This window comes from Amblyomma maculatum, chromosome 10 (genome assembly GCF_055883805.1).
Source record: "Amblyomma maculatum isolate TAMU_Amacu chromosome 10, ASM5588380v1, whole genome shotgun sequence".
Taxonomy (NCBI): Eukaryota; Metazoa; Arthropoda; class Arachnida; order Ixodida; family Ixodidae; genus Amblyomma; species Amblyomma maculatum.
The window spans coordinates 97,402,710-97,429,690 of record NC_139353.1 but is presented as its reverse complement, the minus strand read 5'-3'; the positions used below and the strand labels follow the sequence as shown (position 1 = coordinate 97,429,690).

Genomic DNA, 26,981 nt, shown 5'->3' with positions numbered 1-26,981 from the left:
ATAAAATGTCAGCGTAGAGTAGTGGTTTGCCAGCCCGGTTGGGGTATGTATGGATAGTGGTTCGTGTCCTGGCGTAGACATTATTCAAATGTTTCTCATTTTCTTCTTCACGAGGACACGCCGTGATGGCATCTCGTGCACACTGCACGTAATCAATGAGGTAAGATATGATGTCGCCTTTGAAATGCTCAATATTAGAACCGATATGAAAGCTCAAGTTTTAGGTTGGTTTGGTTTGGTAAAACTATTTCCCACACTAAAGGTCCTGAAGAACACTCAGCTAGGCGCCAGGTATAGAGGGGCTCCCACGTCGGCACAGAGAATCCGAAGCTCTCCACCGCCGCGCGGGCCTTCTGGACATCCCGAAGCTGATCATGTAGTGAAGCACTTTGTAGCACTTTGTCCCAACGTTCCTTGGTCTTGGCGTAGGCGTTGCCCGATGCACAACCACACATCATATAATTCAAGTCTACACGATCACTGCACTGTTCACACACATGTTGTCCGTCGTAGTCTGTGCCGATGTGCTTCATGCGCCAGGGGTGGAGTTCGAGTTCGTTTGGAGCAAGCGTAACGTGACTGACTGCCTGCGGGTTAATTTCTTATCCGGGAAGAAAAATGCTCGTCTGCCTAAGATTTAGGTGCGGCCCTACGATACGCCGCTGCGAAGGTCGGCTCCTCGATCGGCGACAGTGCTCCTAGCGGCCACTTTTTCTTGCTGGGCCAAACTTTGGTGGCAGTTCCATGACCATTAGAAAGATCAGAAAACTGTTTCACTTTCCCTCAACGTCATGCTTGGGAAAACTCTTTGAAAGGGTCATCACTACCCGGCTTACCCGGTACCTGGAGAGCAATAACCTACTGCCGCCAACGCAGTTCGCATTCCGGCCGCATCTGTCAACGCAAGACGTTCTACTATACATATACAAAGACCTTCTCGAGAAACCTCCAAAGACCCAAACCAGGGCCATTTTAGTTCTTGATTTAAAAGGCGCATTTTACAACATTTTCCACTCCAGCATTCTGCGCGGCCTTGATGACGTCAACTGCGGTCCCAAGGGCTACAACTACATCAAAGATTTCCTTACATCGAGACAGGCTATCCTCAATCTGGGATCCTTCCGATCACAGCCCATCACACTTGGCCCGCGAGGAACCCTACAGGGGGGGGGGGGGCGGTCCTTTCACCCCTGCTATTCAACCTGGCGATGAAGGACCTACCATCCCAGCTTCAGAAAATTGAAGGCATACAACACGCCATCTACGCAGATGACATTACGATCTGGTGCCGCACTGGGGACGACGCAGAGGTGGAACAATGTCTTCAGGCTGCAGCCGACGTGGTCCACCAGTACGCAAAATCTCTAGGTCTACACTGCGCCCCAGAAAAGTCGGAACTGCTCATACTCAAGAACCCAAGACCTCTAGCTCAAAACATCTCAGTCAGCATCGATCGACACGAAATCCCCAAGCCATCCGAAATTAAAATCCTTGGCCAGTACATAGCACAAGGCCGCGAAAACCCCATGACCGTCAAAAAACTCGCAACAACAACGCAGCAGATAACAAGGATGCTCAGCCGCATTTGCAACAAGCACCACGGCTTAAAAGAAAGGGGCGCAATTCGCCTTCTACAAGCTTTTGTTGTCTCACGAATAATGTACGGAACTGCCTACCTCACCTCATTTCGCAAGAAATCGCAAAGCTAGAGTCACTAATACGGGCGGCCTATAAAACGGCACTGGGTCTGCCGAAGACCACATCAACATCGCGCCTCATGTCTCTCGGCATCCACAACACACTCCAAGAAATCTGGGAGGCGCAACGACTGTCACAGCTCAATCGCCTAGCCATCACTCGAACAGGCCAAATCCTTCTTAACAAGACACACCTCAAAGTACCCTACACAGTGGACCAAAGGACGGAACTTCCTCTATCAATCCGCAAAAACATCTGTGTCCATCAAATACCCAAAAACATGCATCCGACATTTAACGCAGAGCGAAGAAACGCCAGAGTTGAAAGCCTTCGCAAGAAATGGGATGGCCACCCGGACACGCTCTACGTGGATGCAGCCGGTCCATTCCAAGGGTGGATGACCATCGCCATAATGAATCCCGAGGCAAATTAGTCAACTGCGCATCAGTCCGCACATCCAGCCTCACTCACGCTGAGGAGGCAGCCATTGCACTAGCGCTGGCTACCAACCCAAATGCTTTTGTACTCACCGATTCCCAAAATTCGTGCAGGAATATTACCAGCGGACTCATCCATCAATCATGTCTTACACTATTAGCAAAACACCCTCCTAATCGGGCCGCAATCATCAGTTTCCGGGACACACGGAACACACAGGAGGGAATGACGCCGCCCACCGGCACGCCCGAGCTCTCTTACACCGGGATCTCCCCTTAGCCGATTAGGAAAAAGAACATATCACACAGCCTATAATCACCTTTGCTGAACTCCTACAGGCCTACAGACAGGCCAGGCAGACATACCCCACACCTCACAAAACTCTAGACAAGGCAGAAGAACACACCCTCCGCCGGCTACAGACAGACACTCTCGTTACACCATTTAAGCTCCACCAATGGTGCCCCTCACTTTACACACCAGAGTGCCCACACTGCGGAGAAATAGCCACGGTTTTTCACATGGTGTGGGCATGCCAATTAAATCCTTTTATCGATAAACTTCCTAATCCAAATTTGGAGCAGTGGGAGGCCGTTCTGCACAGCGAGGACCCCGACCAACAACGAGGACTGCAGTAGAGTTAGTTGTTGGGCTAGTTGGTATTCTAGATTTAAGGACATAGTTAGTTTTCAGCGCAAAGGCACGCGGCCAAAGGAAAGAAGCAGAACGAAGACAGCGCTGTGTTCGTCCCTATAGTCTTCATTCTTCTTCTTTTCTTTGGCCGCGTGCCTTTGCGCTGAAAACTATGTCCTTGAAACGAGGACTGGTTCGCAGGGCCCACGCTGCGGCGCAGGCCACTGGGCTGCCGGAATAGGCAGACCACCCACAACTCCGAGAACTCCCATGCACTCAATAAAGTTTTCAATCAATCAATCAATCAATCAATCAATCAATCAATCAATCAATCACATTTTATGGAAATAAAAAAATATCATTATTATAACCAGGCCTGCTCCTCACCCGGGCGTCGAGCGCTGCGGACGGCAGTTAAAGAAGACCAGCGGATCGAGTGCGCACGTTCTGATCCCGTTCCAGAAGAAGCAGTTCGAGCGTCTGAGTAGGCGCCATCTTACTGAGCTCCCGAAAACCTTAGCCCTGTCCTGTATCACAGGTCTTAGGCACCTGGACCTCCTCGATGGAGTCACAGGTCAGTGTCTGCGTGCTACCGTCCTGTTTTCCTTTGCCTCTAGGAGCCATCACTGGTAGCAAAAACCGTTCGCCCAACATTGACACTGGATGGGAATGTCCGGCCTTATATGATACCAGTACATTGCCACCATGCTCCAATACTAGGCGTATGGTTTGTACTACCTGGAATGTTTCACTGGTTCGCACAGGGATTCTGGAACAGATATCGGAAGTAAGAGGTGCCGTTGCCGTTCAGCATTTATCTGAGTGGAAAGAGTTTCACTATTTCGCTGACTTCCAGCCATCGGTGATGGCATTTGCGTTCTAAATGTGAACGCTCTGTTTCGAAAGGTCGTATGGTGCAGTTTTTTCTAAATGTCTTGCGTACATTTCGCCAAATCGCATCTTCCTCAGATCAGCGCTACATGGCATCAACCATTCACTTTAAAGTTCTTAAACAACGACTTTATCGTCTACAGTGGTTCTTAGTATTTCTGCCGTGGAAGAAGTTACACATATATTCATTTGTCTGTGATGCTTAAAACCAAAGTTCTTGTAGGTTTTTAATTTTCATAACAGCACTGCAGACACTATTGCATGGCGGAGAAGTCTCACAACGCACTGTTCTGTCTCTCTTTTGTTACACGCTTGCGCTATTTTTCTAAGTTCTCTCCCTGCGTCGTGACCGTGAGAGGATACAGAGCATTTATCGTTTACATCAAAGTGGTCCACAAAAGGAGGCGACACGAAGTCTCTGCCGCTGAATAAATTTGATGAGGAAAATACACTGCCTGCGTCGCCTGACACATTCTTTACTCCCTTATTAGAACTCTTGATTTTTTACAGCTTCGAGTATCAGTGGCTTCAGCGCGTCAACAGTCGACAGCAAATTTAGAGGGCGTCGGTGGCGACATTGAGTTCCACCGCTGGATACAGGCAACGATGATCGCAGTAGTCATTCTCGTCTTGACCACGGGCCTGGCGTTTCTGGTAGAGAGCTTGTGGAACTGGAGCCCAGACCGCAACGACACGCAACCACTCCCTCACCCTAGCGGCGACTTGCTGGGCGGTGTGTCTTGCACCTCAACGCTATGCAAGCGCTTTGCTGGTCTCATCATGTCCTGCATGGCCCGGGCCGGTAGGTCGCCGTGTGATGGGCTCTCTGATTTCGTGTGCGGTGAGGAACTGTGCTATGGCCGGCCCGTCCAGAGCCTCGTTATAGGTTTCTTACGATCTCTGGCTTCCGAAGCCCTGGCCGCATGGCGACCGAAGGGTAAACAAAGCTGGACCGCCGTCGACCGCACCGCCGCTTTGTATAAGGCGTGCAGCGAGATCGCTGAGACAGACTTTGATGCTCCGAGTAACAGATACGACGTGGACGCCGACGAACTCGCTCCATTCCTCGCCACAAACGAGAGCGTTGGTGAGCTGGCGACTCGTCTGGCGGCTCGCTACCAGGACGGCGCTTTTTTTCTGGCTGGAAGTGGCTGCTACGCACCCAGCACCGAAGCAGCGTCTTCAGCTAAGAGCGAACGCGAAGTACTTGCAGTACGCCGAGTCCCAGGATTCGACGAGCCCCAGCCGTCGACGCCGGTCTCCACCGGCAGTGGAAGCCTCTGAACAGTCGCGCACTCCCAATCTTGGTCGAAACATCTTGAGTACCAGGGAGCGCGTGTACACGGTGTGGAAGAAGGTAGGAAACCTACGGGCCTACTCTCCGCAGAGTGTAGCACTCCTGGATCTCGACAGGTACGGGCTAAGCTCGACAATACTGATTGATGTTCTTTACCAGGCTAGTAGATAGTTGTTTGTCGAGACTGACCATATCCCAGTAGCCAACGCTGCGCTGCTTCCGTTCCTGGCCGAGGTACTCCGGATCGAGAATGTAAAATCTGAAGTGGCGTGGGAATTTGTCCTGCACCGACGATCGTGCACTGCTCCGATCGGCCTCGAGGAAAAGACGCTAGCTAACAGCTGCTTTGACTGCGTACAGCGAGTGGCTGGTCTCGCTGCGCACGCTCCATTCCTGATGGCCAGCCACGACACCGTGCACCGGGCACGATCAACTTCTTCCTGCAGGACATCCGGTACTTCATGGTTACCGTGTTGACCGAGGCCATGTGGCTACCATCGAGACAGCAGAAGCGCATGACCGCTCGCATCTACGAGATAAAATTCGTCCTCGGAGCACCCGCGCGCCAAAACGGCATGTCGCAGCTCAACAACTTCTACGACTATCTTCCTCCTCGCACGGGGAATTTCTCACACGATTACAGCGCTGCAGTGCGCGCATTTTGGAAGTGGTCGCTGATGCGTGCAACAGATCTATTCCCGCTGCTCTCCACGGTCCCTAACGTGCTCAGCACTAACAACATGGTGTACATTCCGGCTGTTGCACTGGTCCCACCACTCTTCGACTACGATGATTCAGAGCCCAAGATTTACGGATTTACAGGGGTGGCAGTGATACGGGCCATCGCGCATAGCCTCGGCCATCAGGCCGAGGCTATGCGCTATATCCGGATGATATTGAGACGGTCTCCCACATCAGTGACGTGAGTCGCTGCCTGCTCCTGAACAGCTCGACGAGTTCATATTCCTCGCGTCTGGCGGACGTGATGGCAGTGGGCGCGGCGCTTCGGGCGCTGGGAAAAAGGCGCGAGGAGGAACGAGGCGCCGAAGGCAGCCGGTTGCTTTTCAACAGCTGCCTACTGATGTGTACGGTCCAAGATCCGCACCGCTGTGACGAACCAGCTCGCCAGACAGGCAGTTGGAAGACGTTTTCAAGTGTCCTGGTCAGTCGCTCATGGCGACTGGGGGTCAGTGCGCTGTGTGGTGAATGTGTGCAACATTGACATTTACCGTATTAAGTCCTGTCAGTAGCGAACTGTCGGCAGCCGTGTTAGCTTTTTCACATGCGCAAAATTATTGCGCTATGTTTTGTATGTTTTGTTTCCTCGGCACCTCTAACTTATCTTACAGCATTGTACGTTTATTGTGATTATGATAGGTCAGAATCAGCTACTATAACTTCATTGATAGCATTGTTGCATTGCCCTCATTCTCTGGGGGCTGTTATCCTGCATGGCCACTTTTTCACACTTTTCCCCCGTGGCAGTAATCTCCCGCGCAAGACATTCCAACAATTTACTGTGTTTTGAGCTTTGCTTGGCTGCTGAACACTTTTGAAACATGTGCGCACCTGGGCGCGGTGTTTGAAATGCTCATATTGCTAGATAACACTTTTCCTTAATGGATCATTTAAACTATTTTTAGTGGTCTTTACCTTAACACCCTTAGACGCGTGCTTAACTTGCGGCAGCTGTCAGCTGCGCTCTTGACTCTAAAGGAAACGGCCTTGCATTTCGGAGTTATCAGTGTCTAACTCAAAATGGCTTGGAATGTGTAACTGGTTTTACTGCTGGATGAGTAATTGGAACGACAGTTCGAGTTCTCTCGAAGTAATTGCACTAATCGGTATCTTGTCCGTTGTGTAAAATTGACAGGCAGATACGCCATTGTTTCGTGAAATCTGGAATAGTGTTATTATGACCAGCAGCTTATATTTTTTATTATCTGGTGCACCTGCTCGAGGCAACGTTTGAAACCCTTTTAAACAACAGTTCTTAATATTAAAAGATCAGTCGATAGCCAGCGTTCGGCTTGTCTGTGAGTGTTTCCTCTCGAGTCTTCGGTTTTCAGGCTGGGCAAAAATGCTTAACGTCCTAAAAGCAGCTATAAACCACGACTTTCAGCGGACTTGCAGCGAACCACGATTATTTTTTTTTTTTTTTTGCCGATGGTAGGCTATAAAATACGTGGTCTGTGCCAGGGCTTATACAGTGCTACATGAATCTGGAGGTGGAGTTTGTTTACCTTACAGATCTCTGTTGAATGCTTAATTGATTGGAAACCTTTAATGTAAACTTGAAGGGTCAGTGGACGGCATTCTCAAGTCCGACAACGTTTTGGTAACAAACAATTTTCTTGGAGAGCGCTGCTCACATATTAGGGAATAGAATATACTTAGCTTATGTTGAACGCAGTTCCATAAGGCGTCATACATTTACAGAAGGGCTTCTATATTCTAACCACTAAGGCGAAAATTCGAACTGTAGGACCTGCTTAAGTGCAATGCTGTATTAACGTAGGCACAGTGAAGGTTCCTGAAATTTCGACCACTTGCAGTTCTCCAACACGCATTGACATCTCAATACCCAAATGGCTTGCTTATCGCCTGCACCGAAACGCGGCAACTACGGCCGTTAGCCAGTGTCCTCTGGATCAGCAGTCGAGAGCTTTTACTGCTGATCCACCGCAGCGAGGCACATGATGCGTATATAATGAAGCTTATTATACCTACTAATTTGGGAGCTGTAGAAGTGTATTAGGATCTTTTTCCTCACCCATTCAGAATTTCTACTTCAGCAGAATGTAGGTGATCGGCCGCTGCTCAAATGCGGTGGAAAGTAAAGCGCCATGTGCTCTGCAATTTCCGTTTATGATCACGAGACACAGTCGAATTTTCCGGAGTTCTCCAATACGTGGTCTGCCTCGCCTGAATCGTTTTGGTACGTTGAACGCTGTAAACTGAAACCAAAGCAATATTTTATAATGAGCGAACGAATGATTTCACTGAAAATCCACCACAATCAAAGCATTCACTTATGGCTCTCCTACACAGCCTAAAGAAAGGCAAGAAACATTGCACACGAAACACTACTTTGCACTGCTGAATTCGATATATGAACCCATTCCATGCAAACAAATTGTTCATCACATCGATCATAGCAGAGTCCACGCTCCTTCTAGCCTATCGTGACGTACACTACTACAATCGAATTTATTCTATTCCACATCTAATATCGCGCAATCCATCAGCTGTGAGTTTCAGTGGTTAAAATTCTAGGCGCTTTGATCTTTGACATTGGACGATCAATTCAGCCACAGGACGACTAGGGTGGGCTCCATAAAACATCTCATGCCGCGAATTATTTTTTATAGGATGTTTATATAAATACTTGCCTTCTCCAATTTGCTTGTGTAAGTGCCAGAATAGGAAAGGTTTGGCACGCTGTTGCCGGCAGTGTCGCGCGGATTGCGAAATGAGAGCAGTCTCTCTTTTTAAATCCTTACAGCTGTATTGAAGATTACGCACTTTCACATGGTTCAAGAAAGACTGTCCAGAGAGGAGGTTATAGTCATCAATGCACACGAGGCCATTATGGGCGTTTTGCAGGAGGACGACCCGAACAGATATACTCTGGGTCAAGTGCAAGAAGATGCCCCGCGGCATGGAGGGCAGGCACAGTGGTTTCAGGACGAGTACTACATTTCCACCTTATGCTCGCGTGCAAGCGGCGACGACTTTGCACAAGCAAGCGTCTCGGGCGAAAATCGTAAATAGACCTAGAATAGGCTAACTGAGGTTCACAATTATTCTTAAGGAACTGAGGACCCCAGCCGGAAGCAATATACGGGAATGAAGACTATGACAGTATCCAGTTCTTTGGAAGTGCATGCAGCATTTTTACGGTGTCCCTTTCGGCTGGTGCCTAACGGGTTTTGAAGGAAGGGGCGAAATGCGATTTGAGATTGACATTATTGACATAATAATGGCCACGAAACACCTCAGATCAATGATTGTGGCAGTGAATTCGAAATAATAGGCCACAGTAGCATCGAATATATTGTTCTGGCAGGTATTATTTAGTAACATTGCATAATGAGAATAAAAGATGCATGATTGATTAACGTACAATTTTGCATTGAAAGGCTGTGAATAAAAATACAAAGGGAATGGTCAGGGCTTTACTGTAAGGCGAATTCAACCCTCACCTAACTCCAGCCGTGGTAGCAGCAATTTTCCAAAATAATTACCTTTCAAGAATTCTGTCGCAACAATATTCAACTTTTTATTATTAAACAAGTCTTCGTTACCAAATAAAAACATTACTATGACATCGCTTGCTCAACGCACACATAACTGTCCTACGAAAGCATGACATTAATGTGAATGTGAATGTGATTGCATGATGGCGTACCTGTCCGTATTTTATTCCTAAAGAATTTTCGGCAGTACCTTACGGGCCTCGTGGTGTCTATTTCTCTTCGTTATGCTAAGAATAGGCACATGTTGAATTCAAGTTAGTTCTCCAACGTATTAAAAGTTGCAAACACGTCATTATTTTCACCAAGATCAAGTTGTGCCTACTTTTCTTAATAGGTTTAGAAAAGTTAAGCTAAACTGGAAGACTGGTCCGATGAAATAAACTGCCACTTGAAGTAGGTAAAACATTTCGGTGTTTTCGTAAGTGATGGCGACTTTCGCCTGAATTCCTACGTCAGATGTTTCAAAGTTCCTTTATTAAAAAAGCCAAAAGGCTATTCTCTGTTTCCTTTTCACGTATAGCTTGTTTAGACACGTCGGCACCATTTTCCTCGACGATTTACACTCGCCCAGCAGCGACTTTGTTTCTCTTCCAGGTTCCTTTGACTGCCTAAGTTTGTGAACTCCAAGTGTAAAAAATTCAAAATTTGACTGCATATCATTCTTTTACCTTTAAGCAGAGGTAGAAGTTAAGTCTGACAGTCTTTGTAACAGTCTGCAATGCAATGTATGTTATATATTTCTATCAAAGAATAGCTTGTGTTAATGCTTATATATATATATATATATATATATATATATATATATATATATATATATATATATATATAATAGTTGTTACTAACAAAGAAATAATACTCAAGTAAAATTATGCTTGTAAAATATCTTTAGTGGACCAAGTGATACATCTTCAGGTAGCTACTGCAGAATGTAATATAATCTGATAGTAAGTAGTATTATTTAGTGCAAACCATTGTGCATTTTAAGATTCATTGATGGCGAGAACAACATAACCTGATATTTATTTTGTATAATTAAAAACGAGTACATTATATTTACACCTTTCCATAGTAGTAGAATAACCTTGCAAAACTAAGCTAACGCCCGATAACTTTGCTTTGAATGCGCTGCACCGCGGCATTTGTGAAGCGAAAGCTTCCCTACAATGGGTAAGCCGGGATATCGTCATGTGTGTCACAAAGACATTCAATGTTTAACTAATGTAAAATCTTAAGTTCCGCAATAGGGGGACCAGAAAAAGGTCAAAAGCCAGGATCAAAGGTAACATGGCATGGCCGCTGAGCGCGACTTGCCATGGAGGCACTGTAGCCGAGACGTCACGCGGCCAGCCGCTTGTGAAACGGAGGAAATTCGGTTAAATCTGGTGAGCAGCGCTAGCTTCACTTGGCTATGTCTGGCAAATTTCAAAGAGACAACAATTGTTAAACAAGCCGAGAAACGAAGAAAGGTATGGCAACCTGAATGACAGCCTTACCAGTTTAATGTATACAAGATGTAAAATTAACTTAGGTGAGCTGGTGCGGCCCACTTGTCGATGCGAAAGCGGATGAGACCACATATGTACTAGTAGAGTACGCGGGTGCTCGCAATCTTGAAACTCATTTTGCAATGGGAGTGTACGTGGCACGTTTAGAATAAAATCCAGGCAAGCTACTCGCAGTACATGCATGCGTGCTCGCCTGGCTTGGTTAAACCGGGTGTCAGGTGGTCTTTCACAAGGTAGTTGATCGACTGTGTGCTGAGGAGCGTGTGTGACACAAAAGTAAAGTGAATATGGAGTGTTAGCCAATCTCATTTGTATCAGTCTTAAGTACGTTAACATGTTCGTCATTTTACGTGCCAGAATCGGCCCAAACGATGTGCTTATACTACAGCCCAAAACAGTTTTGGCTTGAAAAGTATGAATATTTTGCAAACTATTTCATCTTTTTATAAGTATAAGACATATGTTCAATCGATCGGCGCATTACTGGAAGCCCTTAAAGCAATTGAGGAGTGTCATTGCATATATTTATAAGTGTTTTATGGTCACGCACTGTTAACGAAAGCCTAAAACACTAAGCAAGAAAGAGAAACTTACACTATTTTAATATTACACTATTTCTGAATAATATTTGAAATAAACAGTGAACGTCGGGAGAATTTATTTGCCATTTAATGACATCGTCAGTGGTAAAATCATCTTCTACAACCTCCAAAGGTGCTCGGCCGAAATTCCTAGCTTTCATGATTTGCGACAGGCGCTCTTCTTGGCTACCGGCGAAGTCCCGGCTCGGGGTTGTGAAGGGGCAGCTTATTGGACGCAGTTGAGGCAATATTGATGTCCGCAAGAGGTGACAGTATCTTCATGCAAAACACAGAAAACCACCCGAAGCTGCTCCAGTGGCAGCCCTTGGGAAGCTGGATGGTGAAGTCTGTGCCGTTGTAGATGTCCAGTTCCCCTACCCTGCAGAGATGAAGCGCCAGTTCACATTCAACTAATTTGCAACCATGCGTACAAGATATTTTATAAAGTAGCAAAGATAGGAGTTGATTTCAACAACAGTCACTAGAAAAGTTAGTATGACCATTGCGTCTATAAGATTAGATTGCAACCCAACCCTCTATTGCCATCAGTTTCAAATAAACCACGTTTCATTGTTATCAGCTTCAGTAACACAAGTTGGTTGGTTGGTTTGTGGGGTTTAAGTCCCAAAGAAACTCAGGCTATGAGAGACGCCGTAGTGGAGGACTCCGGAAATTTTGACCACCTGGGGTTCTTTAACGTGCACTGACATCGCACAGCACACGGGCGCCTTGCTTTTCGCCTCCACCGAAAAGCTGCCGCCGAGGCCGGGATTCGATCCCGCGTCCTTGGGAACAGTAGTCGAGCGCCGTAACCACTGCGCCACCCCGGCGGGGTAGTAACACAAGTATGTCACTCGTTCTAACGTTTCAACACAACGTTGCAACATGTTGGCGTATATTACGTGGACAGTACAGCATGCGGAAAACACATACAAGGTCGTGGTACAAAGATGCGCGTTTTGTATTTCAGTGCTATATTATGATGTTGAGGAGTATTTTCACGTTGTGTTTTGTTCGAATATTTTGGATGTAAAATATTTTCTTTTCCAATTAGTTCTACGGCGGGACAATACGGAGAAAATAGTACGCAGGGCTTTTATTGTGTACCAATTCATCTACTGCACGAACCTAAATAACTTGAACATTTTATTCTTCTGTTCTTGAGTTGATTTTATTAATGTTTATGTGTCCCTAATATCTGCAATAAAACAAGGTATTCACAAGTACACGGAGAGACAAAATCGTTGATTTCATTTCCCTCCTAGCACTTCATAAACTCTACAGTTATTTATCTCTACTTCAACCCAAACTATTTTATCTTGCCTAAGTTACACTTTATCCTAAGCTGCTTATATGCCCGCATCTTACAGCTAGGTCGCCTGTGTGAGTTGCTGTGAAAAACAAAAAACAAGGTTGTTCCTTTGGAAGCGATGCAACTTGTTAATTATCATTGGCAACACTAATATTTCTGTCACATGATTTTTTATTTAAACTTTAAGTAATTATAGTAACACTGAGTATGGATCACTTCAGAATCAATACTTGGCTTAACGCATTTCCTAGCGACCTGAAAAAAGATCAGATGTCTTTTCGTTCACTGTTTGGCAGCGCGCAATTTGTTTTGCAAAAATAGGAGTATTTATGCTTTGCAGAAAAGTTTAAACGGCATACCATTTACTTTCTTCAAACATTATAGAGTTAGGAATATGTGCCTTCAAAACAGACTTTTTCATGCTCTCCCTTGGGCATGTCAAGTTTAAAGAATTATTCATTGTTTTCTCATCATTCTTCTTTAACTTGCCTCTCCAAGGTTTGAGTACTTTTCGCTCGGAACGTTTAGGGGTAAGAAAACAAATTTTTAACTCATTATATTCACTGCTTTTTAGTAATTACTCCTAATGACTCTAAATAATTTTTTTCTGGTACAAACAATGCATTCACTGTTGGCAGCTTTATTGTATTGAAAACATGCTAAAAGTATATTATTTCAAACGGCATATGCTTATGAGAGTAATATGAGTATGAACTATAATATGTACTATATTCGCCTATTATAAGAAATTATTCTAGTTCTGTAAAGAAGAAGAAGAAACAACGCTGCGGCATCGCCATCACTATCGCTGGTCTCCGGCGCCCATCTCTCTCGCGCTGAAGCTGTGCCCTGCGGCTGCTATTCCGATCCTGCTGTGCCCAAATTACTGCCAATGCTAGACGTTTCAATCAACTATTAAATCCACATTTCACTTGGTGGAGGTCAACCTGAGGTTCCCTGTACCCATCTCGCCCTGGAACTTCGCAGCAGAACGTTGACTACCCTAATGACGGAGCCTGCTTCATCGCACCTACCTCCGCCAGTCACCTGCACAGGTGCCCTTCGTCAACGGAACCCCGCTACCTTCAGTGGAAGCAGCGATGACGACGTCGACGATTGGCTGTCCACTTACGAACGGGTCAGCCGTCACAATAACTGGGACGACAATCGTAAGCTCAATAATTTCATCTTTTACTTGAGAGACGTCGCTAATCTGTGGTTTCGAAACCACGAGTCGGACTTTACCACCTGGGCGAATTTCAAGACCAAATGTTCTGATGTCTTTGGCCGCCCCAGCTGCCCGGTGAAACGTTCACCAGCTACATTGAGGACATTGTTGATTTGTGTCGCAGCGTTGACCCGACCATGACCGAGTCCGTTAAGATACATCATGTCCCCACAGGAATTGATGACGGCGCTTTCAACATGCTCATCGCCAAAGGCCCCACTACGGTCAAGGAATCTACGACCTCTGTCAAAGCTACGACGAGCTCCGCAAGGAGCGTGTTTTGATTCGCCAGCCTCATGCATCACTCGCTGGACTAGCCGCGGAGAGGGAGTCATCTAGCCTCGTTGAAGACATCAAGGCTTTTGTACGTCAGGAGGTCGCGCGACAACTGTCTCTGCAGCCATATATTAAGGAGTCGACACCAACTGGCCTTGTTCCGGAGCTTCGCCGCGCAATCCAGCAACATGTATCTGAAGTCGTCCCTAATCCTCCTGCTCAATCAGCTCCAGTCGCACCCTCAATGCCGTTCCTCACGCCCACAATTTCATCGCCCGGCGTTGCGCCACTGAGCTACGCACCAGAATTTGCGCCGGCTCCTCCTCAGGTATTGCGTCGCACGTATGCCGAAGTTACTTCAGTAAGTCCACCTCCTGAGCCAGCATATGCTTATGCTTCGCCCCCTTATCCGTTCGGCACCAACAGCTTTTGCTCCCTCCTTGCGTCAGACACCATCTCCATGGCGCACTTCAGACAACAGGCCTATTTGCTACCACTTCGGCATCCCTGGACACACTAAACGCTACTGCCGGCGCCGAATAAATATGGCCTTTGCTGCACGGCCTGCGCCACCTTATTTGGCCCCCCAGTTCCCCGTCCCTTCGGGTCCTCCAACAGCACCCCCCGATCCTTTGTACTTCCTGCCTCGTCGTTCGCCATTACCACGTCGCCGCTCCATTTCGCCAATGCGCCGACGACCCGCTACTCAGCCGGAAAACTAACCGCAGCAGTTCGCGAGGTACGGACTGCGTATTCGACAGAATTTCAAAGTCCTCGTCTTAATCCCGCGAATATTACTGCTGTCATCGTTGAAGGTGTTTATAATCTTGCGCTCGTCGACACCGGTGCCGCTGTATCAGTTATCAGCCAAAAACTCTACCGCTCCCTCCGAAAAGTGACTACGCCCCTCGAGGGACTATCGCTCCGCACCGCGTCCGCTCACAGTATACAGCCGACAGCTGTCTGCACTGCTCGCGTCGTCATTGCTGCAGCCTTGTACATCATCGAATTTGTCGTTCTCCCAACATGTTCTCATGACGTCATTCTCGGCTGGGATTTCCTGTCCCAGCATCATGCTATCATTGACTGCGCCAATCCTCAAGTAGAGCTCATTGAACCAAGTGATGCACCGTGTGATGCCCTGCTCCACGAGTCGTGTCCTCGTTTTGCGGCCAAACTCCTCGTAGCTCATGACACAACCATCCCACCCGTTAGCGCTGTTCTGGTTCCCCTCACTGCCCCTTTTACCACCGCCGCGACAGTCCTCTTAGTGCCCTCTAACGTTGTCGGCCGCCGCCGCCACTTACCGCTGCCGTTTGCAGTCGACATGAACAACGGCGCTTGCACACTTCTGGCAGCCAATCCTCTTGCGTCTCCCGCTACGTTGATCGAAGGGGACTGCCTCGGCCGCATCGAGCCCGTTGACCTTCTGTGCGCCTTTGATGATTTGTCATTCCTTGTTTGCCAAGTTGACGCCTTGACTCCAACTTGTGTGGCCTCAGATCCGCTACAGCGGGACCTTTTTGACCACTCTGTGGACAGCGCTCTAGAGCCACGCCACCGCGAGCAACTTCTTGACCTGCTACATCAATTCCGCTTCTCCTTCGACATCCCGCAATCTTCCTTGGGCCGCACGACGACTGTTTCTCACCTCATTGACACTGGCGCTCACCCACCTCTCTATCAGCGGCCGTATCGGGTGTCCCCGACTGAGCGCCGTGTTATTGCCCAACGAGTCGATGACATGCTGCAACGCGGAGTAATTAGAGAATCCTGTAGTCCATGGTTGTCTCCTGTGGTCCTAGTTAAGAAGAAGGATGGCTCCATACGATTTTGTGTTGATTATCGCCGCCTCAACAAAATTACTCGTCGTGATGTGTATCCCCTCCCACGAATCGACGATGCCCTAGACTGCGTGCAAGGCGCAGAATTCTTTTCCTCACTCTATTTGCGCTCTGGATATTGGCAGGTGCCCATGGTAGAGGTGCATCGCGCTAAGACCGCCTTTATTACTCCAGACGGGCTATATATATACGAATTTAATGTTATGCCGTTCGGAATCTGTAACGTCCCAGCCACATTTGAAAGAATGATGGACACTGTACTGCGTGGCCTGAAATGGAACATCTGTTTATGCTACCTCGATGATATCGTCGTCTTTTCAACCGACTTCCCGACCCACCTGACTCGACTTCGCCAGGTCTTCACCTGCCTAACCCGCGCCGGTCTTCAACTGAACCTCAAAAAGTGCCGCTTCGGTGCCCGCCAGCTCACAATACTCGGACATGTTGTGTGCAAAGATGGAGTTCGGCCTGATCCTCAGAGGCTCCGTGCCGTTGCTGACTTTCCGAAACCGACCACTTTGAAACAACTGCGAAGCTTCGTGGGCGTCTACTCGTACTTTCGTCGTTTTGTTCGCAATTTCGCAACCATCATAGCCCCCCTTACACAGTTCTTGAAAGGCACCCCTAACCTCTCCTCTTGGTCGCCAGCCTGCGATGATGCATTCGCGACACTGCGCAATGTTCCGACGTCACCGCCAATCCTGCGCCATTACAACCTTACTGCACCTACAGAACTTCATACCGATGCCAGTGGTGTCGGCCTCGGCGCCGTCCTCGCCTAGCGCAAGCCTGGCTTCTCCGAATACGTTGTCGCCTACGCAAGCCGTGCTCTTACCAAAGCCGAGTCCAACTATTCCATTACCGAAAAGGAGTGCTTAGCAATCGTGTGGGCTATAACGAAGTTCCGCCCTTACTTATATGGCCACTCCTTCGAGGTAGCTACAGATCATCACGCTCTCTGCTAGCTCGCGCCTCTCAAGGATCCGTCTGGCCGTCTCGGGCGCTGGGCTCTCAGGCTTCAGGAATACGACATCCGTGTAGTGTACCGCTCTGGCCGGAAGCACTCTAAAGCCGATGCTCTTTCTCGGTCACCGGTGCGTTCGCCTAACTCATCATCCCCTCCTCAAGCCTCCTTGTCAGCACTCACCATTGAGGATATGCCTTTCGAGCAACGACAAGATCCTTGGGTTTCTAACCTGCTAGATGTCCTTGGCACTACTTCCGCGGCTATGCATCCTCGGGCACTCCGCCGACAGGCCTCCAATTTTACCATTCGGGACGGCCTCCTCTACCGAAAGAACTACAACTCAGATGGCAGAAAATGGCTTGCCATTCCGCGCCACCTCCACTCCGAGGTTTGTGCCCACCATCACACTGACCCGCAAAGCGCTCATGCCGGCGTCCTGAAAACCTATGATCGAATTCGTCAGAGGTATTACTGGCGGGGAATGTACAATTTCGTACGTCGTTACATTCGCTCTTGTACCGCCTGTCAACAACGCAAGATTTCTCGCCACCCCGCTGGTCCTTTCCAGCCTTTACCGTGTCCAGCTCGCCCGTTTGATCACGTGGGAATCGACCTCTATGGTCCGCTACCATGCAGTGCCGCCGGTAATCGATGGGTCATCACCGCCGTCGACCACCTGACTCGTTATGCGGAGACTGCTGCACTTCCCTCGGCGACAGCCCGAGAGGTAGCCCATTTTCTTCTGCACCACTTCATTTTTCGACACGGCGTCCCGCGCGAGTTACTCAGTGATAGAGGTCGTGTCTTTCTTTCCGAAGTAGTCCAAGAGCTCTTGTCGTCTTGCAAATCGATACATCGGGCTACAACCGCGTACCACCCGCAAACCAACGGCCTCACGGAGCGTTTCAACCGTACGCTTGGGGACATGCTCGCAATGTATGTTACATCTGAATCTGGGAGCTCAAACTGGGACCAGGTACTGCCATTCGTAACATTCGCGTACAACACTGCCACCCAAGCAACAACTGGTTTTTCACCCTTCTTTCTCTTATACGGCAGTGAACCATCTTGTACTCTGGACACAATTTTGCCATACCATCCAGATGCCTCTGAGTACAGTGCTTTGTCCGATATTGTAGAGAAGGTTTAGGGATGCCGTCAGCTAGCTCGCACGTTTACCTCCAACACTGAAGGCTATCGCAAAGATCAGCATGATAGCGATACTCCTGCTCCGACGTTCCTGACCGACAGCTTCGTTTGGCCATGCGTTCCTGCCACCAGCAAACTAGAAACGAAATACCACGGACCTTATCGCGTCTTGGAACGCACATCCCCTGTTAACTACATCATCGAGCCAGTCACCCCTTCTTCCGACCACCGCCGCCGCGGCCGTGAGGTTGTCCATGTTAGCCGCCTCAAGCCGTATTACAACCCTCTGGCTGTCTCTTCTCCGTGAGTGGCCAGGATGGCGACTTCTTCACGCGGGGGAAATGTAAAGAAGACGAAGAAGAAACAACGCTGCGGCATCGCCATCACCATCGCTGGTCTCCGGCGCCCATCTCTCTCGAGCTGAAGCTGTGCCCTGCGGCTGCTATTCCGATCCTGCTGTGCCCGCATTACTGCCAGCGCTAGACGTTCAAATCAACTATTAAATACACATTTCAGTTCATATATATTTTTTATTTATCACGTACTGCGGACCAAACATGGTCCAAGCAGGAGAGGCATGATATAAAACAAAGTACAAAAAATTGATCCTGGACAGCATTGGTATTGACAGAACACACACATACACACACACACACAAAAACAAAAATGAACAATGTGAACTTATACAAAACTAAATGGGGTGAAATCACGCATCAAAAGGTTACTCTAGTTGAACAGAAACATTACACAGTCAACAACATACCGCATTACAGACAGTGTCGATTAATGATGCAGCCACTCGTCGGGAACGAGAAGTGAAAAACCATGCGGCTGTGCATCCTAATCCGAGATCAGGTGAGGAAAAAAGAATTTATAGACATCTGTGCGAGCAGAAATAGGTTCGATATAGTGCTCGTAATTATGACGAGGCTTCCGTGAGGCGTGTTTAGTAATGTATTCTTGTGGATGAATACCTAGTTTCGAAAAATTTAAGCGACTAAGGAATTTATTTCCCGAATTTTTTCTGCGTTCATTCATGCACTCCAGGTTTGCGTCATTTAACATAGCAGATGGAGAGTCTCGGCGTTTATAGCGGTTATAAATAAAACGAACGGCCAACCTTTGAAATTTTTCTAGTTTTTCTATTTCCACCCATGTGTGAGGGTCTCACACAATGCTCGCATACTCCAAAGAGGGTCTCACCATAGCTTTTTACGCCTTGTTTCTCAGTGCAGCTGTTTATGTTTTTAATAAACCTAGTTTTTTACGAGCTGAAGAGCACAAGTTATCAATGGGCGCTGTCCACTTAAACCTGGATGTAATTGTAGCCCATAAATAGTTATATTTCTCTACTTATTTGATTATCTTGCCATCCATGCTGTAAAAGCTCCCAGCCTTCTTTTATTGGTAAGGTACATGTGAATTGTTTTGCCAAAATTATTTATTATGTCCCATTTGTCGCGCAATTCTGCTAGCAATTTTAGATTTTCGTTTAGCTCAACTTGATCGGAAAGAGTATTTATGGTTTTACAAAGAACACATTCATCAGAGAACAGCTTATTTGATGCCGTTGGATTCAGTGAATCGACGAGGTCATTGATGTAATCAATAAATAAGACCGGTCCTAGCACAGATCCCTAAGGCAGACCCGAGTAAACGTCTATAATTTCAGAGCACGCTCCGTCGACCTCTACATACTGCTTTCGGTTGGTCAAGTAGGATATTACCCAGTTGATTATTTCAGTAGGTATACACAGTGCTTTCATCTTTGTGAATAATTTATTATGTGGCACCCTGTCAAAAGCCTTGGAGAAATCCATAAATATTATATCCACCTGGCCGTTCTTATGTATAACTTTAGCAAATTAATTAATGGTTACAAATAACAGCGTGTTAGTAGAAAAGCCCTTTCGGAAGCCGTGTTGTTCTGTGCTTATTCAAGAAAGTATTTAGATGTCTCACCAGAATTTGTTCTAGCACCTTGCAAGAAATACACGTAAGTGAAATAGGTCGATAATTACTGATTTTAGAAATCTGCCTTTATTAAAAACTGGAATGACATGAGCCAGAAGCCAATCGGTCGGTAATTTACCAGAGTCTAAGGATTTATTGAAAATTATGACAAGAAATCTGCCCATAAGCTCTGCGTATCTCAAGAAATATGTTGGGATTTTTATCCGGACCTGTTGATGTTTTCGTCTAGTAGTAGTAGCAGTTCAATTACACCCTCCAGGGATATCAACAAAATGCGTGATTCACTAGGTACGGGAACAGCTTCGCAACACTTGCCTGACTCTGAAAATACACTTTGAAAATGACACTTGAAATTTGTGGTATTTGTCTGCTGTCTGTAACCATATTACCACCTAATGCTATATGCTCAATCCACCGATGAGCCTTGTTCCCAAGGAACTGTCAGAATTTTCAAGGGCTTTCTGAAACAACATAGAGAGCATATTCTTCTAAAGGCTGTTTCATATATCAGTTTAAATTCATGTACTACATTTTGGGCTGCACGTCCAAAAGACAGTTAGTGAAATGTGTATAAATGGGTTAAGAAAACAGTTGAAATTTCGAATACTATTTTAACTTATGTATGAGCTATATCTTCCGAGAACAGGCACTAAATTTTGTATTCATACCCTTTTACTACCAAAACTTTACGGCGATTATTTCAAACATCGTCGATGAGACACCCTAAATGAAATACGGAAACACTTTGCAAGTGCTTATAAGCTCCTAGTGAAACATATTACTCTTCCTGTTTTGATGTATATCTTTTTTCTTGCAGGAATGAACGTTTGATGCGTCCAGTGCTTAATATATACCTATTGTCCGAACATTACCCCATTAAAACAGCGAGTAACAAGTATGTAGGATTTGGCTGCGAAGAAACCACCGTTGAAAACTATTCATTATTAAAAAAGGCTGTAAGCACTCTAATTTGCACTGCAGAAATACGCAAGCCTGAGCGTAGCTGTTTCACAGGGTGCATCACGCTTCTTCACATTCTCAAATAAATGCACCATCATTATAATAGTCATTGTCCTCATTATCTTTATCACTAATTGCAGCGTCATTGTCAACACTACTATTGTCCTCATGGTGACCCATCAGAAGTGTAATATACATTCAAAATCCCGGGCATGATGTAGTTGGTTAAAACGCTTGGCTGGGGATCCCAAGGATGGAGGCTCGATTTCCGGGGGAGAAGATTTTTATTTTTCTTCTGTCGCAATCATGACGTCATTTGATTGACAGCTGTGGTGTGACCAGACGGGCGTAGACAGTATGAGCTATTAAAAGCTTTTGCCTTAAAAGCCTGTAATCTGCATGGATGATTCGACCTGAAGACTACGGTGATAGTGAATGCAGAATCAAAAAGTTTGAATGAATAAAACAGCTGTGCTTGATTTTCAGAAAACAAAGGAGGAATAGTTGCTATTTATATCAAAATTTTTAAATTACGGATTTTATTTATTTATTTGAAAATACTTTACAGGCCCATTAGGCATTGTGTAAGGGGGACATAAAATCTATACAGTGCAATATATACATGAAATGTAAGGAAACAGGCAAAAAATACAAAGGAATTAATATATGAACAAACAAAATAGCACGACGCGGAAATTATTATATCATTTAGAAGTACACAACATATAGATAAATGCAGATCTAATGTTGATGCAACGTGTACGATTTGAAGCAACTAATGAATGAGCGAAAGTAACAAATGAGCGATTTCTAGCAAAAATTAAATTTGTGCGGAAAAATGTTTGCACAGGCGAGACATCATTATGCACTGTTCTCGGATACTCAAATTCTAGCTGGTTTGCTCACAAGCGTGCTCTAAGCCAAACGAGCAAAACTAGTTTCGGTACGAAGGCCAAAAGTGTGCCCAGGACACAATCGTGGCCCACCTACTATATTGGCACTCGAATCGCGAATGTGTATACGTAGGCATGTGGGATTCTCTGTTGAAGATTTTATAGAATATAGAGAGGTTTTGTTTGATTTGTGCGTGTAACATCCCAAAGCGACTCATGTTGAGAGACACCGTAGTGAAGGAGTCCGGAAATTTCGACCACCTGTGGTTCTTTAACATGCACTGAAATGCGCGCACTCTAAAAAGACAGAGCTCTTAAAGAAGACGCCAGCAAAATGACCTCGCAAAATGCCACCACCCTTTCAATACTATTACTGCACTTTCCCTCTACTGCCAACGCTACTCATTCGGCTCGCCTTTTGACATCTTCCCTTCAAAATGCCCTTGACACATCCGTCTCGTCTAAACTCAGCTGTGGTATTCTCGAAGTTCGCAGATATCCATGGAAGGTTCGCGCTCTTTCCCTTCGTATACTCAGGTTTAGGCGTCTTAAACTTTCCTTATTTTTCGCTTCTTTAAAAAACAGCGTTTTTAATTGTGGGCTCTCATTGAAAACTTTGTGGCTACAAAGTGCCCTCTCATGTGTTCGTGGCAGTCTGTAGCGGTTATTTATGGTATGAAATATTACAAACGTTAACAAACTTGCCCAGTTTTGCTTATTGATTGCAGTGAATTCAGGTTATTAGGTTACGTCAGGATTAGTAGCTAAATGCCACTGCTTGCTCAGCATATGCTTAACATCTATAACGTTAAAGAAAGATACATTGCATGTAGCTTGAATTGAGGTGAAGGCATTTTAACGAAGTTTTTCAGTCTCCATAGAATAATATAGAGGGGGAAAACCCAGGCGCCAAATAAGGTGGGTGCATAAGAGGAGACCTTGGTTTGAACTAAGATAACATATTCTCACAAGAAAACGACAGATTAAACCATGTTATTAACGGTGCTAAACAAGCGCGCTGGAGTGCAGTACGTAATGAAGAAGAGATATGTGTGTTATATATTTACTAAGATAAGGCTCGTAAAAGTGCTACAGCTCTGAAATTTTTTTAATGAACACGATAATCGTTTCTATTATGCTTGACCTGATGTGGCTGATGATATTTGCAAATGCTTCATTCGAGGTGGAATACTCACTACAGCACCATTTTTTATTCCTCTTACGGTAAATATCCTGCCGCATGCGTCATAAACATGACGCCATAAGACGAAACGTTGACACCAAAACCATGGCGTTCATGGCGGCCTAGGTCCTAAGGGTAAATGTATAAAAATATCAGTTGTCTAAAGCAGGACAGCGATTATAACATTTTAATTATACAATGACTGTCCTTCTACAAATTACATGAAGTGAACGAACTGCAAATGTCCGCAGATTATACTCTGTTAAAAGAATTAGACGAGTCCGCGTTCTTACTTGTTCCCATCGTAGGTGAGGAAAGTGAACTCCTGCAGACTCGCCGTGCTTGTCGGCGCCGCCATGAAGTACGTTTCTGTGCAAACAAATATGGCGGCTTAGGTTAAGAGGTTGTTGTCTAAACCCCCGGTTTCATTGATGCGCTGAAGAATGTGAATTATTGTACCATTATATAATATTCTCATATTTGCAATTGATCAAATATAATATGTACTTTTAGCAATTATGCTCTGGGATGTCGTTTCTGATGAGGGACGAATCCCAACATAAAAAAAAAAACGCAACGAGTGTTTATTTCGTTAACAGGGGCAGCGGACGAGCAAACTAAGGCTACACTCGTCTCCGAAGCGGCATGTAAAAAGACAAGCTTTCCAACCAGGCACCCTGTTTTGTAGCCGCCGTCGGTGACGCATGCCTCGGCTGGCGCAGCGGTGGCGCTGAGTCTTATCCATAAGGCAGTCCAGCTTGTGGCCGCAATGCGATAGCGTTTTTTCGTCTTCACTGCTGATCATTAGTGCATTCCGGCTATAACGGTGTCACAGCTGCCAATTAGCCAATTACGACGCTGCACACCACATGGAAGCGCCAGTGCGACGCCCTTGTTGGTCAAAGCGTTTGAAACCTCAAAGCGTCTTCTAATCTAGCGCAAATTATTAGTGGGAAAAGTAAAGCCCCGATATAATGGGAACTGTCTCAAACGATAGCGCAATTTGGTTGCTTTGTGGGGTTTAACGTCCCAAAACGACTCAGGCTATGAGAGACGCCGTAGTGGAGGACTCCGGAAATTTCGACCACCTGGGGTTCTTTAACGTGCACTGACATCGCACAGCACACGGGCGCCTTGATTTGTTGCCTCCAGCGAAAACCGGCCGCCGAGGCCGGGATTCGATCCCGCTTCCTTAGGAACAGCAGTCGAGCGCCTTAACCACTGCGCCACCCCGGCGGGGTCGATAGCGCAATTTCGGTACAGTTAATGTAATTTCGTGACTGACGATGGTTCATTGTTGATTACGTTAGCACATTGCTATACAATAAGGAAAATACTGCCACACGGACCTCGTTGGTGACTAGGTGAATAATGGAGGTGATTGTAACATTAATATGATAACCTTTGCAGCGGGTTTCTTGGTGGGGGTACCCAAGGCTTCGGTAGTGTTTTTGAAATAAAGATGTGCCCTATACAGCCCCTGCACCCGCTCTCATGCAATGCGCATGTGCTGACATTCGCAGACACCAGATTATGTTTTAACACTGATTTCATAAAAAAGTCCATAAAAAAGTGACATCACTAACTTCATTCGCGGCACTACCGTTTCGTAGAGCGCTGTGTGGACCTCGGATAGGAACACTCTTAGTAAGTGCGAGCGTTTTGACTATTGAGTCTCAGAAAACAAAGCCTGATTGCTAACTTCGTGGCCTACCTTTAGACTAGAATGCAGAGGTCGACATCTGCCTTCATGTCTACTCTTCCTCGGCCAGCTGTGTATTTGAGTTCTTTGCTCTACTTCACCATCATCATATTCTCCGCATCAAAGGCAGTTCCTAAATTGTACTGGCGACCTTAGAAACTTTTAAACAGTACAATTCAAAATGACAGTCTGGAATATATTCAAGAACAAATTTGTCGCCATAGGGGTTCCAAACTAGATCCTCTGCATGCCAGATATGCACGTAACGAAAAGGCCACGAAGGGTCGTTGGTACCAAGCGCCTTAGAGGGGCACCTAAATAAATCATTCTGATACTTATGACTTAATAACGTGCCTTTAGGAACGTATACTAACATTAAAGTAATAATTTTAAAATTGAAAGAATTTAGACAAGAAAAAGTGAAAAGCTTGCTCATTTTCATCAAAAGGCTTTTCGCGTCTAGTGTTAAGGCGGAGCTTAAGCATCTCCTAAATCGTTTACGATGCGCCACCTTCTTTTGGAGCGACAGCTGCTAGCGCCGACAGCCCAGGGATTGTGGCAAAGTAAGGCTTTGTGTTCCTCTGAAAACAGGAAAGCTGAGAAATAAGGGAAAGGAGCAACCCATATGATCTTGTAACCTGATGCGGCCCGACTACTGACAAATTCGATGTTGGCGACAGTACCTGAGAGGACTTCACTAATTCTTTTAGTGCCTGTGCCTGCATATGCTATCTTATTGGGTCACTAAGCCGAAGCGCGGGTCCAGTAATGACGGAATTATCACAAATTAAACCGCACTTCTACTGAACGTATCCGCTGCGTATGTCCAAAACCAGCACTCATGTTTTGAAATTAGGCGGTTAAAAATACTACAGGGCCTTAAATTGCGATACCTATCCGAGTGAACTAGATCGATCACTGTTTCCACGTGAGTGCCGGAAAACGGCATTGCATGAATATCGTCGTCCTTCGTTTATTCATATCAACTACACGTCGCCCGCCAAAAGAGAAGTTAGGGAAGGAAAGGAACATGATTTCCCTGTCATGTCTCTTTGTTGCGCTCACCTGGGCAATACCCGCGGTTATGGAACCCTTTGAGCAGCATTGTTGAGCTGTCAGTGAGAACCACGTCGCTCGCGCTGACGTAGCTGACTCTGGAGAACAGTTTTCCCAAGGCTCGCTCCTTCGGCAGCCCGAAGTCTGTGGGAATCGGCGTGAAGCCGAAGTATTTCTGCAAACACCATGTTAAATTGTTACAAACGCAAAATTGCCTCATGCATTTGGCGTGGATTTGGTGGTGCACGTGAACAGCCTAAACGAGAATCTCTGTGCGTGTGTTTATGGTCAATATGAGGAACAGCCAAACTATACCCACTGCAAGGCGAAGGCATCTCTCATATTTATCCAATTAACACGGTACTGGGCCAACTGCGCCCACCTAACCTTCTTCCGCCCCATGCTATGCCTTCCTTCCTTGGAATTGAATTTGTTACAGTTAGCGACATTTGATTATCTTCTCTTCGCACTAGGTGCCCTGCCTAAGCTCATTTCTTTTTTTCCCACTAGAATGTATTTAACACGAGCTATTACAGCTGCAATGTTTCGTTCCATAGCCCTCGGAGTTGTCCTCAACTTAAGTATAACCCTTTTCGTTAGCCTCTCCGTCTCAGATCAATGTGTTTATGCAGATAAAATGCAACTGTTATATACTTTCCTCTTGAGCGATACTGCTAAGCTGCTGTGCCCTAACTTTCGTTGGAATTTCTTTGCAACCGTAATAATTGATAAGCCAGCAAATATTACTTTTTCTTACTTCCGATAAAGGGCATGCTCATGCACTCGCTATCCCTCTCGATACTAGTTAAGAATATTCTGAACGTAAATAGAACTTATTGTTAGCATTCAAGTGCTTTAAATTTGCGCCCCGCTGGGGTGGCGCAGTTGTTACGGTGCTCGACTGCTGTTCCCAAGAACGCGAGATCGAATCGCGGCCTCGGCGGCCGCTTTTCGATGGAAGCGAAAAGCAAGGTGCTCGTGTGCTGTGCGATGTCAGTGCACGTTAAAGAACCCCAGGTGGTCGGAATTTCCGGAGTCCTGCACTAAGGCGTCTCTCATAGCCTGAGTCGCTTTGGGACGTTAAACCCCACAAAGCAAACCAAACCAATCTTTAAATTCGAAGTTTGAATATGTG

The 26,981-nt window shown here is 46.2% G+C and overlaps 1 protein-coding gene across 4 annotated transcripts in view; it reads right to left on the bottom strand.

Moving 5' to 3' along the window:
• Positions 1-11,341: 11,341 nt before the first annotated feature.
• LOC146177074 (uncharacterized) overlaps positions 11,342-26,981 on the bottom strand; it is a 65,063-nt gene continuing 49,423 nt past the window's right edge. For 2 of the 4 annotated variants that reach the window (XM_084583087.1, XM_084583088.1), the window contains 3 exons: positions 25,856-26,021; positions 23,382-23,457; positions 11,342-11,681 (listed from right to left, as the gene is read on the bottom strand). In XM_084583087.1, the coding sequence (XP_084439213.1) occupies positions 11,489-11,681; positions 23,382-23,457; positions 25,856-26,021 (435 nt within the window). In that variant the 3' untranslated portion in view covers positions 11,342-11,488. Of the gene's footprint in view, positions 11,682-22,876; positions 23,218-23,381; positions 23,458-25,855; positions 26,022-26,981 lie in introns of those variants that run through there. The other 2 variants (XM_084583089.1, XM_084583090.1) reach the window with 2 other exon arrangements.